Here is a 16734-nt window from a genome sequence, read left to right as displayed (position 1 = left end):
GATCATCACGATTGAGGAATGCTGATATCGCTTCTCAAGTAGGTAGGTACTTTAAATACAACAGACTATACTTTCGTGCTGATTTTTAAAAGATGCAATTTTCAGTTAATAACGAGAGATCATTTTATTTATTCGTTTATAAAATGAATGTTTTTACAAAACAAAATCTGTTGAATGGCTATGTGCTCATCATCAATGGTCATAATAAGTATACTAAAAATCATCACAATTACAACAATTCGAAGTTAGAAGATTCGGTCAATGACAAGTTAGGTAGGCAGTTGGATCCGTTGTTCCATAGACGTCTATGATAATAATATGACATCTCAATTATTTCACCAGGATTTTCCCACTTTTTAGAAGTGTAATGAGTTCAAACAAAATGGTTTCATAACAGTAAATTTCTTTGCCATCTAACGATTCGACATCGACTTTTAAGCAAGACTGAAACAACAAGGAAACAATACGGGACGGGCTGGCAAAAACTGCGATGACGGAACCCGTTGTCTTAGCTATTGTAAATTTGTCCGTTATAACAGAAGACCGAGGGCAACTGCATACACTGCTAGTGCATACAGTTCCCGTGTGAACTGATCACAAAGAGATTGACTGCTATGTGCTAGTTACCATCTCGGTAGCAATGGAATAATAATTTCCGTACCTCATCATGTTAAACCGGTAGAACAAGAACAGCGACCTGTCGAAAAAAATAATTAAATGATACCAAAGTATACAATTCTAAAATATACACGCATAAATCTACAAAAAAGTCATAGATCTTACCTCTTCACATTACCTACTTGATTAATTGATTAATTTGTAAACAAAAGCATAGCTTGATTTCACTTTTGCCTGCACTATCAATGTGATTGAGAGTATTGATTTACCTCATTAAAAAAATTTATAGCACGTAGATATAAGTACGGTGCGTCCAAGACATCGTACTGGCATCGTAACGACGCGTACGTACCGCAACGATTAGTTACGCCTGCGCCCGCGCACCGCAATCACGATTGTTGTCGTGACAGATTTTAATGAGTTACGTACGCTTAGAGTTTTGCGGCATAACGAGAAATCCGCATGGCCAAAATGGCCGGGCATAGGAAAAATAAAGGGAAAGATATTTTGGTGATGAAAACTTGAGGTCTGACTGATATCAATTTCGATGCAATGGAGTACTGATGTACGAAAAACCGAAAAATGAAACCTTTAAACCCCCATCTCCCCACCGGCTCAAGGGCTTTTGCTATGTTCACCTCCTAACTAGTCCAAATGAAGCCCCGAAGTCAGAAATTGTGTTCCACGGATTTCCATCTACTAATGTTTTAGGTATTGACTGGACTACATCAAGTAGGTATACTCGTTTTACCGAACAGCATCTCTACGCTAAACATCTGATGATTATTTCCAATTTTATGTAGGTATTCGAACTAAAATAAAATTCATCACAAGTTCGATATCTACGGAACTGTTTAGAACAGCGTTGCTTACTCTTACACGTGTAAGTAATTCCTAAGATTCTGTCTCGGCGCAAATCACGTCACTCGAATATTGTCGAGTATGCAAAATATTTCTGCAAGAAGTTCGACGAGAAAGTGCGGATGTATAGAATGGCGACCATCATTATTTCGTCACTGCAATGAAACTCGCACATTGCATATCCGCTACACATATTTGAGGCTATTCAGTTGGACTCTCTAGCATATTGGTGTTAGATTTAATTTTTGTCATTAATTTGAACGTGAGAATTAATAACTTGGTTGAATTACACATTTTGTTCATTTATTTAAAACTTTATTTATTGCACAAAATATAAAAGTAAAATAATTAGTATGTTTGTTTTCGTGTTAGTAGAGAAAACAATGTTACAATTACCGTGGATTTAAATTTTATTTACAAAAAACAGAATTTACAATTACCTAAATTAATAATTTCATTCATTAACTATTCTAAATTGTAACTTATGTAAGCAGCCAATGATGTTGAAATCTCTAATATTTGTAGGAGTAATTAATTTTAACGTAGAAAACTCAGATTGAATATGTATTTTAATTTACTTTGCACTCAAATAGACCGTCAGTTATTTTGCCGTTTAGTTTTTCTTACGTTTTTATCTACATGCTCGCTGTTTCTGTTTATACTTTTTTGATGCGGCCATTATTTTAAAAATAATTGTTTTTGATTTATGACAAATTGTTTTGCAATGCGATGAATGCGTAAGTAAGCATTTCCTCTGTTCCATATTTCGCTCTTACTAATTCACTTTGAGTTATTGATATTATTGTTGAACTGCTGCTTGCAATTGAGATTATCACAGTAGATTTCAACTTACCTAAGTTTATTAAATTCAAGGCAAATAATATTCAATTTAAATGTTGTTTTCGGATTAGTCTTTCAATAAGGTATATTTTTTAGATAGTTAAATCGTGTTATTGGATTTCAATGTGCAAGCGTGCATTCGCAATCATCGTGTTGAAAAATGATTCATTGCATTAGAATTTTGCATTTGCATCTACTAGATCAGAAAATGTATCGTATTTTCTATTGTTGTTAATGAGTCGATTTATATTTAGTCGATAATGGTCAGGATCACATAACACCGGATCCGTGGCGGTAGACAGCCGCGTGGGCACGCTCGCACGTGACCGGCATAGTGCTTGTGCCCGGCTGACACGGCACAGTCACGACATCGTTGACAAGTCGATGCCAACGTCCAAATGTGACAGTTATTTCAAAGGAAAGACATATTTTACACGATCTACGGCAATACTCTCTTTTCGTTCCCACTGCCACAAGTCTAGAACAGCCAGAATTTAATGAAATATTAGTAGCAACTTAATTTGTAATTGCTTAATCCAGTTAACTCCTCCAGCTAAAGCTTGACCACCAATGAAAAGCTATGAAAAGATCTGCTGTGTTTAGTTTACCATCAAACGGTGAGGATTGTAATTCCCATAAGTTGCCTAATGTGCTTTGCTTCGACATTTGATACAGATGAAGCAAAATTCCCTCAGTTGTAAAATATTTCTGTAAGAACATGGCCCATAATTCACTGGATAGTAAAAATGTTGTTGCTTGTTACAGATTTAATAAGAATAGGATGTAAACTTTCCAAGCTACGGCTTTAGCTCAACTACTAAACAAACTAGACATTGTTGGCATTCTAAATTGTTATAGATCTGGTTCCTGTGTATTGTTTACAAAATGTTGTTGAATCACAACGCGTGCGCGCAGGGGCTTTATGTTATGTAAGCGCACACTGGAGCGCAGGTGCGAGTGTGAGCGGCATCCGAAATGGTGTATGTTTGTTGTATGTCCCGTCATTAGTATTTGGATATCAACCTCTCTTTGTGGAATAGTCTCGGACTTTTAAAGTATAGGTTTTCAATAAATAGGTCAATAAGCAAGTTCTGCGTACCTTTTTGCTCAATACTGGATTGCATTTACGAAGCAGGAAATCATGTGCGGTAGAGATCATCATAAAATTAAGAAAAATGTTCCGACTGTGAATGGAGATGACCTACTCTGACGATGTCCGATTCGTCATAATTACGTCGTGATGATGATGATTGCAGAATTACAGCTCGGAGACATATTTTTGGAGCATTCGAATTCTAATTCTCATACGAATTTGTTGCATTACTATTTGTGTGATTTGACATGAGTTACCTACTCGTCGCTAGACTTGAGTTAATTAGAACTAGTACAACAATCCCCTGTTATTCGATAATTTGAAAATTGGTCATAGCTAGGTCATTTATGCGGCTTTATGGGCACAGTTCGTTCCAAATTAACAGAATCAATTAATTAATTTTTTATTGCCGTCACTGTAGCATTAGACACTGGGACATACTTAACGGATATTAGGGCTACGAGCTGTATCAATAACATATTTGTTTTAGTTGCCGTTTGCATTTAAGTATTTCTGGGGCCAACACATAACAGATCGGGCTACTGCATTATAAAAGCATTTCGTGGTATCAGCAATAGGTAAAACATGGCGTGTTAAAAGACAAAAGAATCGTGCACTTGTCGGCGCCAGCGCAGGGGTGGGGTCCGCTTCCGAGGGCCCGCCGGATGCGCGCGTCACGCGTCGCCGCTCGCGCCGCTTGCCTCACCACTTGCCGACCCTACGGTGACTCACCTTTACATAATATTAACGTTTTGTTGTTATTGTTGTAATTGCGCGTTTGATCTACTTACTGGATTGGCTGCGTCGACGAGTTTGGTGGCCTAGTTTGGAGATCTGAGAACGCTTTTTATTTAGCTTAACAACTAAATGTAGGAAATTATGACGACGATCTAACCATGGGCAGGCAGAAAAAGAACTGTTGCTGAAATAAGCTTAAAGCTAACTAATAGCTCATATTTCTGTTTAGTTTTACCCTAAAAACGGCCAAATCAGAGTTCGCTTGAATAAACCATTCAAAATTTTAAAATCACTCTTGTGCATTGCCCTGACTAACGGTTTTTGCACGAGTTTCGACCAGTCCCACCTTTAAAAGACTAATGCCCGTTTTCACCATCAATCCCTAATTTTTAAGTGACCCCTATGGTAACACATAACAGGTATTTTGTTTTTATAGGGGTTACTTTAAAATTAGGGTTTGATGGTGAAAACGAGCATTTTAAACTCTCCATAAAAGAGGCTGCATTAAAATACTATGAAATCCCCTCACATTCGCAGACGCGTGACCATCTGCTAAGCCCACGTAAGTGTGGTCGGTAGAAATTGTAAAACGAGAGCAGTAGCGCGTTCGGCCTTGATCGGACTCGGTTACCGACACCCGAGCCCGCAACCCAGCACCCGCCCTGTAACGTGACGCCTGATACTGGCTGGAACATGTTGTCTATGATGAACAACTATCTAGGATGAGAAACGACCAGAAGAAATCGATTGGCTACCTAGATAAGCTGGAAAACCCTTTTGACTTTTTGAGAAGAAAACTTTACAAAGATTTTAGGTTAGTACAACTTTTCAGACTCCAATCTTCGAAATTGTAGGTAATAATATTAATTACCATTTAATATAACACGCCAATATGAATGTGACCAACGTCAATTCTAGCGAAGCTGACGTCGGCATTATTGAGTAGATTACAATGATTGACAATCAACATGAAGAAATAAAGAATATTGATTTCATTTGAACCTCATTTTCAACTGAAACACCTCCACCACTGGACTTACTAAGGCTTCTCCAAGGATTTCCTTTTGGTCCTATGTTGCCCGCAGCCTGGCGGTGATAATCTTTAGGATGGTATAATTTTCACTTGAGAAAAGTAAACTAAACTTCTACGTATTTGAGATGAACGAAATGATAAACCCGTAGGTTAAAAGGTATAAAATTACGGGTATTACTATTTTTACATTTACTACTTTAGGTATTTTGATGCTTCCCACATTGTTCTAACCTCTAGTTTAATAGCTTCAATTAACATACGCAAACAGAGAATTCCGGATCTCTGTAAAATTATAGCCTGTCAAACAATAGTAGCAATAGGTTAGAACATGGTGGTCCAATGGGTCACCATGATACACATAGATTCCGAAGCATGGACAATGAGTGTCATGAATAGCATACTCCAAATTAAATCGTTGGGAACGGCAGTTCATGCAACCGTGCATCAGTTATGTGATCAATTGACCACGGTCCAGGGAGCAGTGCAGTTAGAACAGTCTGCCCACACACTGCTAAAATCAACGCCTACACACAAGAACTGCCAGTGAAATTAAACTTGTGCAGATATATTTTTTTAAATTGACCCGTTTAGGTACCTGTTATGTTTCAGAGATATTTGCGTTCTCTCTCGTTTCTGCCTATCGTTTACGACCTGCGTAATGAAATCTTACAAGTGAATTTATTATCGGAACGAACGTGTAGCTAATGGAACATAATATTGTTTCAGAGAACATAAAATCATTTTTAACTTTCTACAGAAGAGTTTCACCTTTAGTTATTGAGATAATGAGGATCTCAGAATCGAGCCCACTGTAGTTAGATTTTCCTGCAATTATTTAGTGACTCACATTTCATGTGAGCTAGCTGTTTTTGCGTTTTGTTGTCCTCAGCCAGTTGTTTATCTGTGTGTTTGGCAACACCCGGTTCGTCGAGATTGTTGTGAAATTTTTCGGTTTTTCGTTCTTTTGTTTGCACTTCGTAAAAGATTGTGTAAACAATAGGAATGATACGAGCGTTTTGGTTACTTGACTAATTGTACAGTTTGTATATCTTTGATCCAAGCAATGCTTGGGTGATGTGGGTTTCAAACGATAACATCAATGTTATCAAAGTGGTTTTGCATATAATTTTGTTGTGACTTATATTCGTTCGTATTTTAAAGTAAAAACTTTTCAACCTCAAACTTAACACTCGATTTCAGTGTTTAAACTAAATTCGAATCAAAATTACGAAGACTTGCAAATTCTAGAATGGGTTAGTTCTAGGCTACGCGATACAATACAATCTTTTGGTTTCATACACGTAAGTGATCATAATACTGATAATACGGAGAACAGACCGGACATAGTACAATCGCCAGCATATTGCATATGCCTATTCCAAAATGACCAACAATCCTCAATGAATTTTAAACTTTAATGCAGTTACTTGAGTAAGTAGTGTAGTTCAGGCACAAATTCGGCGTTTTGTGGCTAGCTAATGTATTGTGAACTGTACATGCCTTTGTTAAGTAATAGACACTAACTTGTTTCTTAAATGTTTTATCTTCCTAATAAATAATAATGAGAATGGTCATTACAATGTGTCACCAGACGTCCATGACCTTCCGTAATAGGTATTAGTTAGGTAAAGTACTTACTGCGTTACCTAGTGCTCACTTATCCGACCTAATGATATTTCAATGATTTCTTGGAAAAAAACACACTTGAACGACTTTTTTTATCAGTTACGTGTTTGCCGGCTGCTCAAGATTTTTAGGTTTAGATTACAAACGTCAAGAAGTTAAAGTTATCTTAAGTTTTTTTTATTACACTTGTAAGTTACAGTCACGATAATAATTAATGTTTTCTACTCTGTATTAACTAATTTTGATAACTCGGGCGCGAATTTATAAAGTTGTTAAACAGCACAACTACAAAAATTAATGATACCTAATTAACAATTATTGCAGCATTTATTTATTTATTTATATGGCATACCAACAACATATATATTATACTCTTATGATTAACATTTATGAACATAACATTTCTGATATATATGTCACTTAAGGGTAAGCACAACAAGTATACAAGTAGTATGTAATTTAAGCGAAAATTAACTATTATTGCTTTGAAAACTAAAAGTTACTTTAAAATAACATTGATAAATACAATATGTGAATTAATAGACTTGCAATACAAGTACTACCTACAAGTACTTGATTGACATTTTTGAATCTGGGTGACCGCGAGCTCAATTTACATTGTTTGATTTGAGGCCGAGTGGCGCTGGTAGAAAAAGCGTGGGAGGCATAGTCCCGCTCGCTGAGCAAAAACTAAGAATAGAAACACCTGCACGCAAATAAAATGCACGATAGTCTACTTTAAATAAATAAAGCGATCACTTAAAAAATACTACTTGGTAAGATCAATTCATATTTTTAATAGGTATGTTATTTGGTTGGCATTATTGAGTATTGGTAACATTTATGAAATATATGAAAGTGTTGGTAACATTATCAATTCTATAGATAGGATGTAGGTCTAAAATGGATGTTATGCTAAACAACTCGCAAACACGACTAATTCTTGGTACAGATCGAAATCTCACCGAAGTAAAATATGCGCATCTTTTTATTTTACCTAACCTGAGGTGCTTTTTGTTGGATGAATTGTATAGAACGAACAAACAAAAAATCTCACGCTCAGCCTATTTAGATAGACGCAAAGTAATTTTAGTGAAATTTTGTTTCATCGCGTGATTCACCTTTCAACTTCCGCTTGAATTGATATATAATGATATCTAAAGGTGGCATAGTTTCTTATGGTTGACTCTTTATTTCCAGGTTTCAGAAAGAATTGAGCCATATTCTCAACTTTCGAAGAGTGTTGTGGAGCAGAACGGTGAAGCTGCTAAACCTCCGGACAAACCGACGCTGAAGACCAACATGCGATGCACCGAAGTCACCGCCTTGAACATGGAGGTAGAAACTCTGAGGTGGCAGCTGGCACAGGTAATTATAGACATTTAGACAAAGCTCTTATTTTCAATTACGAGTATAAACAAAGAATTATAGCTTCTTAATTAAGTAGCTAACCAAATTAAATAACAGCTTGTCTTTATGCGCATGCGAAACTTATTATCTATTGTTTATTGGTGCACCAATATACTTAACTTCTATGTATCTAGTAGTTTATTACGAGTATTGTTTGCTCTGCGAAAATGCGTTGCGAATTCTTTGCGAATTGTAAACATTTACATTTTAAGTACGCACACGCTCCTGCAATATTGTGTAGTCTCTGTCACTTCCAATTTATGGCTTATTTTCAGACTGAAGCAAACAGGCAGATGCACATAGCATTACTTAAGCAGATTGTGACGTTCTTAAATAGAGTCAGAGATCATATCGATCATCAGAAGAACGAAAGTACAAGGAAAGAGTCGATGTCGACTAGGATTCCCAAGTCCTTCAATGTTGCTGACTTGCCTCGCTCAAGATCGGTTCTCCACGTGAACAAAAATCTCGAATATCTGACCCCAACCAAAAAAATAAGCACAAGAAAGATCAGCAAATCCATTAGCAATGTTAATGGTTTCAGAGATGCCTCGGGCGTTTGGTAAGTAATAGGGTAATTATTGTATTAGTTTACGAGTATTATGAAAATCCAAATCATATCTGATTGTAATTTCAGGAATCAGTCGAAACTTTCACTTATATCCGAGAACGAGTCGTCAAATAAAATATCCGAAGAAATGTCTAGACTGATAACTCTTGCCAATACAGTGCTCAGCACAAAATTACCTGATCTCGCGTGTTCATGTAACGGCAATCTCGACGATGGGAACAAGTTTGCAGATAGTATCGAGAAGGGAGAAGCGAAGGTTAATGAGCTCAACACTTCTTTGAGTCTTGTCGAGGAGAACTCTACTAATGCTTTCATTCTTAACACGGTCTGTGACGACAAAGATGTATACGACAGCATAATCAACAAATTCATGGAAGTTAAAGATCACTCCATGAATGACTTTATTGTGTCGCCGTCACCACTCACCTGCGGTTTGGAAAACGACTTTGCCGGTGTTGAATTGAACGAAAAAGAACGGCAGGGTCCTTTGTCTGTAAAAAATGTTGCGGAACTAACCAACGGTAAAATACTTAGAGGCTGTAATGACAAAAGAAATGAATACAGTCACGTATCTAATTTCATCGAAGACGAGAGTGGGTTCTCTTCGATGAACTCGTTTCAGGAGATTGGGATACCGATTATAAGTATCATACCACCGTCGCCCTGCAAAGAAGTAGGCTACATGGAGGAAATGCCAGACATTTTATCCGAACACGAAAAATGGAAGACTGATACATTGGAGCTTGACAAGCAAACTATGAAAGTGTTTTGGGTTTAAATTATGTCAATGTACAAAATCTCTGTTCAAAGTGTCGTGAGTCGTCGTGAGTGTGCTGCATCACCGTATTTTGTTCGGTAGATACTTTTTAATATTTATTTTAATTATATTGCCGAAAAGTAAGAATACTAACAATGCGATGCCGTAATTCTAGAAATAAAGCCTAAAAACAATAAAATATTCAAAAACAAATGGCAGTTCAATTTTTATTTGATAGGCAATTATGTTACCTTTAAAAATGTACAACCTTTGTAGGCCTCGTTTTTAAAGCTTCTAAATAAAGTATCTTTGGATTCTGTTTGAGATAAGGAGGTCAAGAAGATATTAATTTACATAATACCAAATTGCAATGGTAATTCTGCCTCAGAAAGTAGATCAAAATACTTTAATGAGTTATGTATAGAAAGTACAGGGTATGCCTCGTACTAGTGTGTGATTTATGTGTGATTTATTATCTTTTGGTTGCTTTGTTTGTGTGAATCCCGCGACCAATAAATCTCTTCACAGAAAGAAACATTTCATTTAATAGGTAGTCGTGGATTCGTTTTCATCAAGACTGTATCTTATTATCTTAATGTCGGTACCTATTATGTATGGTACCTGTGGTCGGTACTTTATGAATGTATAACCATATTATTATTCTGTGGTTTAACAAACAATAAAATTCTTTCAAATTGATGCACATAACCTTTTTGGTCTATTTAATACTGGTTAGAAAACTAAAACAGAAGCCATTTAGATTAAGCGTTTCCATGACACAATCAATCAGTCATTAAAACAAAAATCATGACACGTAACAAAATTTCGGCAAAATAAATTTTTGTAGGTAATAGGTAATTTATAAAATTTTGGTTCAAAAATAATACCTTTTCGACCTCGGTTCTAAATTCTTAGTGATAATGGCTGACGAAGAAGATGAGAAGGGTAGTGGGGATGTGAGTTCTGAGAAGAAGCCAGAGCCTGAGCCAGAGCCTCCCAAGATTCCTGACGTAGAGTTAATAGTCGACGGTTTTGGGTTCATGCCCAAGTCGATACAGACTACCAAAAGTCGGGCGTCCAACATTTTTGATAAGTCGAGCAAGTCCATAAAGGAAATTGCAATGCCAGAGGCTGAACAAAAAAGCCCTTGCGGTTCTAGCACAAATATTGACATAGTCAGGAGGTATACATGGAAAACGAAAAATAGGATGACTGTGCAGGTATTATAACATATCTAATCTAATTTTGTTTCCAAAACTGGATTGTAATGCTAAATTAGTTCAGGGTAGTGAATTTTATAACAATATTATCCAAGCGTGGGGATAATGGCAAAACCTCCACTATAGTGGAGAAGGCTCATAGTCCAGCAGTGGACTGTAAAGGGGTGTTGATGATGATGATTATCCTAAAATATAAAATTTGTATATGGTTATATTGTATGGTAACAATACATTTTTTATTCCGTATAATGGCAAAGGTTTCCTAATATTAGGTGATTACGTATGGTGCAACTATTACATCTATACAAGTTCCGGACAGGAAAGGAGTGCCCGATGATGTTATTGCTGGTTTTGATACTTTGGAAGGTAAATTTTTAACCTTTTTTTGCTTTATATTATAGGTAGGTACTACATAATAAATTATTATTCAAGAGATTTGTAAAATTTGTGACAGATTTGGCTTAGAGTGTTGAAGGCTTGTAGAACAAGTCCTAGATTTCCATAGATTCCTAGATTTTACCTCATAAGTTCATTCATTAGTATTTTTTTTATCGTAGTAGTGTGAGTGTATTTTGGTTTCATTACTTCGCATTCGTATCGAAATGACAATAACAGCGAGTTTGATTTCTGCAATAAGCAAATGTTTTCAACGTTTTATTTCATTTATACTCGTTGACTTACCTTTAAACTTGTGTTCAGATTACTTCCAGCCCAGGAACCCGTACTTTGGCGCCACCATCGGCCGGTACGCGAACTACATCAGGGAAGCTATAATGGTGGTCAGACCCTCGGGTAGGATGTACATGCTCTCCACGAACAAGGGTCACCACCACTATAACGGTGGATACGTGGGATTTGACAAGGTAAGAAAAATGCATTTTTAAATCATAAAATATATTTTATTAATCTTAAAAATAGTGTGGTACCTAGTTCTTTTCTTCTGTGAAAGTTCTTATTGGATATATTATCTGTATTACTCATTAGTCTATTTATCAGTAAGAAATTATCTCAGTTTTATTTTCTGTCATTCCTCTATAACTATAACTTCTTCCTCTGTCGGATTTTTCTACTTGTACTTACATTTTCAGGCAAACTGGCGTTCATACGTGAATGGCAATAAGGTGATCATGAGCCATGTATCAGAGCGGTTCCACGAAGGTTACCCTGGCACTGTGATGGCACAGGTCACCTTTGAAGTCAGCTGCGACAACACCATCAAGATCGAAATGCGGTGCACCACCAGCGAGCCGACTATCATCAACTTGAGCAACACCCCGTACTTCAATCTTGCTGGTCATGTAAGTGGTTTTATACGTTTTAATATTCCTATACATGTTTTATCTGCAGATTCATTAAATTAATAGAAGATTGACTATTCAAGTTAAGACCATTAGGTTCGGGAAGTATGGAGTAATTTACTTCACTTTGAAAGTTAATATTCTTACAGTAGTATATGTACCCATGACGCAATTGGCCATTTTGATTATATTCGGTCACATAATGTTTAGTTATTCAATTCGGTCTCAATAACTCAGTTTGACGTGTTCCAGAACAACACGATCCATAATGTATTATTTTGATAAATATGTATTATTTTTACATCCCATCAGCATGCCGGGTGCGAGACGATGTACGATCACATATTCACAATAAACGCTGACAAATATACAGCGACGGACGATGAGGGCCTTGTCACAGGTAATATTTTAAAAATATTATTAAGGAATCTGTACAAAACCTACTAGAGTTATAAATGATTCCTTTGCTTTTACTTACTCACTTAAGCTTTTAGTTGATTTAAGAAATGATTTGGTAATATTGTTTTAGCCTGAAAATATTTTACTCGTATTTAAATTAAGACAGATTCATTTTAGTAATCTACTGTTTTAAAAATAAATACTTTTCTTTCAGGAGAAAAGAAAGTGGTTGGCGGTAGTGCCTATGACTTCAGGATACCAAGAGTACTACGAGCTATGATCCCCAAGATACCTTTGGGGGGTTACGATGTCAATTTCTGTATAACGCAAGGCACTGAACAGGACTTGACTTTCCAAGCAAGGTAAGATAATGATATTAAGTTTGAAGAATATTTGTTAGTAAAATAAATAAATAAATTTTTACACATAAAAGGAATTACAAGAAACAAAATTACATTATAAGCTTAAAATAACTTATATTATTATGCTAAAAGAAAAAGCAAATGGAGGTGGCTCAGCGTGTGCCGCCAAGGACTACCTGCCCTAGACAGCGCTGGTTTTCAGTACGTAGTAGTACATATTCAAAAGTTCTTTAAAGGGACTAGAAGCTTTAAGTATAGCTTAAGTATCAAGACATACTGCAGCTGAGTTATACATAATATAAGCTCATTCATTACGAATGCTCTGCTTTGGCAGTGACTGAGTTAAGTACTCTGGTGGAGCTATCTATACTAATATTATAAATGCGAAAGTAACTCTGTCTGTCTGTCTTGCTTTCACGCCTAAACCACGGAACCGATTTTGATGAAATTTGGCATAGAGATAGTTTGAGTCCCGGGAAAGGACATAGGATAGTTTTTATCCTGATTTTTGAAACAGGGACGCGCGCGATAAAGTTTTTCTGTGACAGACAAAATTTCACGGACACCTAGTTGTTTTTATAAATTTCAGTTAATACAGAATACGTTATTCTGAATTATTCCGAAATTTCAATATGCTTTCTTTCCAGAGCTCTTCACCCCGGCACCGGGCGCGTGCTAGAAGTATACAGCAATCAGCCTGGTATGCAGTTCTACACCGGGAACCTCCTCCCCGACCCTGATAAGATCGTTGAGGTTAGTACCTAGACTCAGATGTAATCATTAATATTTGGATTAATACTCTCATTAATATTTGGATTAATACTCTCATTAATATTTGGATTAATACTCTCATTAATATTTGGATTAATACTCTACTAAGGCCCGATTCGACCAAACTTTTATCCGAGAATAACCCTGGTATATCTGGCACATTGACACTTTCAGTTTGGAAATATGTCAAAATGACGAATAACTGACAATTTATTCTGGGATTATTATTTACTGTTGTTTGGTCGAATCCACCCTAAATAAATACAGTCTACGTCTAGGTTACAGTCAACATGGGTGGGTAACTTTCAATTAATGCATTAATTGTTTACCGTTTCTGGCTTGAAATTCAGGTAACTTTGAATTCCTGTAAATTCAGATAGTTTAGAAAGATTTACACAAAAGCATTATTTTATTTTCCCTGAAATTCAAAGTTACCAGGGTATATGATAAAATGATTTATCACAATGTGTCCTACCTGAATGTGAACCGTACTCAGTAACTCTTCTTCTGTAAGCTTATTATGTTGCTCATTAAATAAATAAATAAACTCCGAGTTAAGTCTCCTTTTTTTTCTTATCTTATGCCATTTGACCACAGTGGCTTTCATAGCTTGAAAGAGTGTACGAGCAGTAGTAAGCCATGATTATAATGATTTAAGTTTTTTTTTTAATGCTCTTAGGCTGAGGGTGAGGAGCAGGAAGAGGAAGGCAAGGGTGAAGACGAGAGCGAGTCGGACAGTGAGGAGTCGAGTGCAAGAGGAGAGGAAGCGACTGAAGAGGGAAGCGAGGTGACTTGATGACCTTATAAACTAAGAGCTATAAAGTTTATCAGCGTATGCTCCCAATAAAGGTAAGAATGTTGGTGCATCATGAAGTTTGGTTCATCGTGGCTTTGGCAGCAACTCTAAAAAATTGTCTGGCAAGGAGTTGGAACTGTCAAAACTATCTGGATGATTCCAACTTTTCAACATTGCCCAAATATTAAACATAAAAATCAGCTTTTACAGTATAACGTAAAAGTGAGGCTTACATTATACCATACCAGCTGATTTTTATACATAATATTTGGGCAATAATTAATAAGTAGTTTCCTCATCAGTCAGACAAGCTGTCAAAGCCACGATGACCCAAACTTCATGATGCACCAACAACATTCATTGGGAGCATACGCTGACAAACTTTCACCTTTTATAAAATGACGTAGGTCTGGCGTTAGGGCGTGTTCGACCAAACAAGAGTAAATAATAATATCAGAATAAATTCAGTCAGTTTTGACATATTTCCCATACTGAAACTGTCAATGTGTCAGTTATACCAGAAGTTATTCTCGGATAAAGTTTGGTCGAATCAAGCCTAATTCTATTATAGTATTCCTGTTGGGACCAGTTATTAGATCCGTAGTTGGTGCCTTTTTCCTGTGATGCGGATTTTGGCGCACGCGTGCGGATCTGATATGGCCTGTCCGCATTAATTATTTCGTACATGTCACAGATTAGAGAGGCTAGCACCGCACGCGTGCTGAAATCAGCATCACAGGAAAGGCATTTCTTAACCCGCGCCCAATCCAGAATGGTCTAGTGCCACCCCAGGATGTTGGGCAACCGATTCGAAGATGAAGTTGATAGTTCACTCATGACTTCATGAGCTATACTAATGAGGGTTTTTGCGATTGAAAAATTTGCCAGATGGCAATACGTAGACGCGAAGTCCAAATGCTGCGTGATTGGTGGATTTTGACATATCTGTCAATGTCATGTCAAAAATAACCAATCATGCAGCATTTGGACCTCGCGTCTACGTTTTGGCATCTGGCGGATTTTTCAATCGCGAAAACCCTCATTGCACCACGTATCTATCGGACTTGGCATGTCAGGGCCAGCCTCCCCTAATGCCTACTTGTGTTACAACGTAAAATTAATCAAGTCTTCTGCTTTATTTCCAGGGCAAGGCGAGCTTCGGGTACGTGCCACTAATTGGCAAGGCGGGGACCTTGTACAAGAAACACGGCCTGTTCTGCTTGATGCCGCAAAACTTCCCTGACGCGATCAACCACGTAAGTTTAAATTTAATGTTCAACAGCCATTTATGTAGCTCTTGGAGAATTACACGATCATACAGCAACTTTTTCCTAGTGAACTTTCATTGTACTTAGTGTGGTTTTATATAGTCACGCTTACGCCCGCGCAGTTGGCAGTTGGTCAGCGTCGCTGGCCACTACAAGCGGTTACATAACTATGTAACGATCCAAGAGCCGCAAAGCTCGTGGCCCGCACAGCTGGTTGGTCAGCTTGCGTAAGCGTGAGTGTAAAACCACCCTTACTTAGTTCATTGTACTTACTTAGTTTATTATATTACACATACACAGAGACAGAGAGGAGCATGAATAAATATCGTTCTCGTTATGTAAATCATGTTAATCGTTGTATGAAAAATAAAACAGCTCAATTACGGTCCTTTAAACTTTAAAGAATACCATAACTATACAATGAGGGCTATCGTTTTTATACTTAACAGTTGGCACCCCTGGCGATTGACAGGACCTTACTCTACAGTGGCGCCATCTTGATGTGTGCAAATACGATAGTCCTCCTACCACTTTAGCGCTCACAACCACTTTAGCGTTGGCGCCACTGCCTTCGCTACTAGCAAGTGACAGGACCTTACTCCACAGTGGCGCTAACTGGTGAGCGCTAAAACGATAGCCCGAGAAACATTCGTTAAGGGCGACGCCGGACTGCATCCAATCCGAATCCGTAAAAATAAGTAAGTCTTGCAAATAACTGACCGTGGTTGATGACTGACCGACCACTACATTAAAACGATATTTTCGAATTTGGATAGGGATGCAGAGCGTAATCGCTCTAATCTAAAGATTTATCTGACCTAAGTTGTACTAGTGTTAATGAAGGAAGAAGTCAAGTTATATTTAAATAATGTAAAATTATTATTTTCAGAAAAACTTCCCGAATTCAGTGCTGAACCCCGGCGAGGTTTATGTCCACAAAATACAGTACAAGTTTGGTCTTCTTCTGGGTAGATACGTCTGAGTGTGTCATGTGAAAATAAAAAAACGTGCGTATTTAAGACAGATTTTATTTATTTTATAGATTTTTTTTTACATTTTTCATTTTTTTATTA

At 37.0% G+C, this 16734-nt stretch overlaps 2 protein-coding genes across 3 annotated transcripts in view; both read left to right on the top strand.

Moving 5' to 3' along the window:
- LOC114351827 (uncharacterized) overlaps nt 1-10230 on the top strand; it is a 34261-nt gene extending 24031 nt beyond the window's left edge. The window contains exons 2-4 of the mRNA XM_028303163.1: nt 8010-8177; nt 8495-8781; nt 8857-10230. Coding sequence (XP_028158964.1) covers nt 8010-8177; nt 8495-8781; nt 8857-9568 — 1167 coding nt within the window. The 3' untranslated portion in view covers nt 9569-10230. The remainder of the gene's footprint in view (nt 1-8009; nt 8178-8494; nt 8782-8856) is intronic.
- A 130-nt stretch (nt 10231-10360) lies between these two features.
- Nucleotides 10361-16680, top strand: LOC114351803 (aldose 1-epimerase). Of its 2 annotated transcripts, XM_028303133.1 has the most exons (10): nt 10361-10767; nt 11040-11133; nt 11467-11630; nt 11856-12065; nt 12378-12465; nt 12679-12826; nt 13474-13579; nt 14277-14384; nt 15539-15649; nt 16551-16680. In XM_028303133.1, exons 1-10 carry the CDS (start codon nt 10468-10470, stop codon nt 16641-16643), a joined length of 1422 nt encoding a protein of 473 aa, XP_028158934.1. In that variant the 5' UTR covers nt 10361-10467; the 3' UTR covers nt 16644-16680. The 2 variants fall into 2 exon arrangements, with proteins under 2 accessions (XP_028158934.1, XP_028158935.1); XM_028303134.1 differs by lacking the exon at nt 14277-14384.
- Nucleotides 16681-16734: the final 54 nt, after the last annotated feature.

This window comes from Ostrinia furnacalis, unplaced genomic scaffold (genome assembly GCF_004193835.3).
Source record: "Ostrinia furnacalis isolate ACB-3 unplaced genomic scaffold, ASM419383v2 OfSCF1198, whole genome shotgun sequence".
NCBI lineage: Eukaryota > Metazoa > Arthropoda > Insecta > Lepidoptera > Crambidae > Ostrinia > Ostrinia furnacalis.
The sequence above is the reverse complement of the archived record's forward strand: the minus strand, read 5'-3'. Positions and strand labels throughout refer to the sequence as shown.

Excerpts from the sequence above, each read along its gene's own strand:
- LOC114351803 (XM_028303133.1), top strand. The coding sequence starts at position 10,468 with ATGGCTGACGAAGAAGATGAGAAGGGTAGTGGGGATGTGAGTTCTGAG. Across the intron at positions 12,466-12,678 it reads CGATGAGGGCCTTGTCACAG|GAGAAAAGAAAGTGGTTGGC; the intron begins GTAATATTTTAA and ends CTTTTCTTTCAG. Across the intron at positions 12,827-13,473 it reads GACTTGACTTTCCAAGCAAG|AGCTCTTCACCCCGGCACCG; the intron begins GTAAGATAATGA and ends CTTTCTTTCCAG.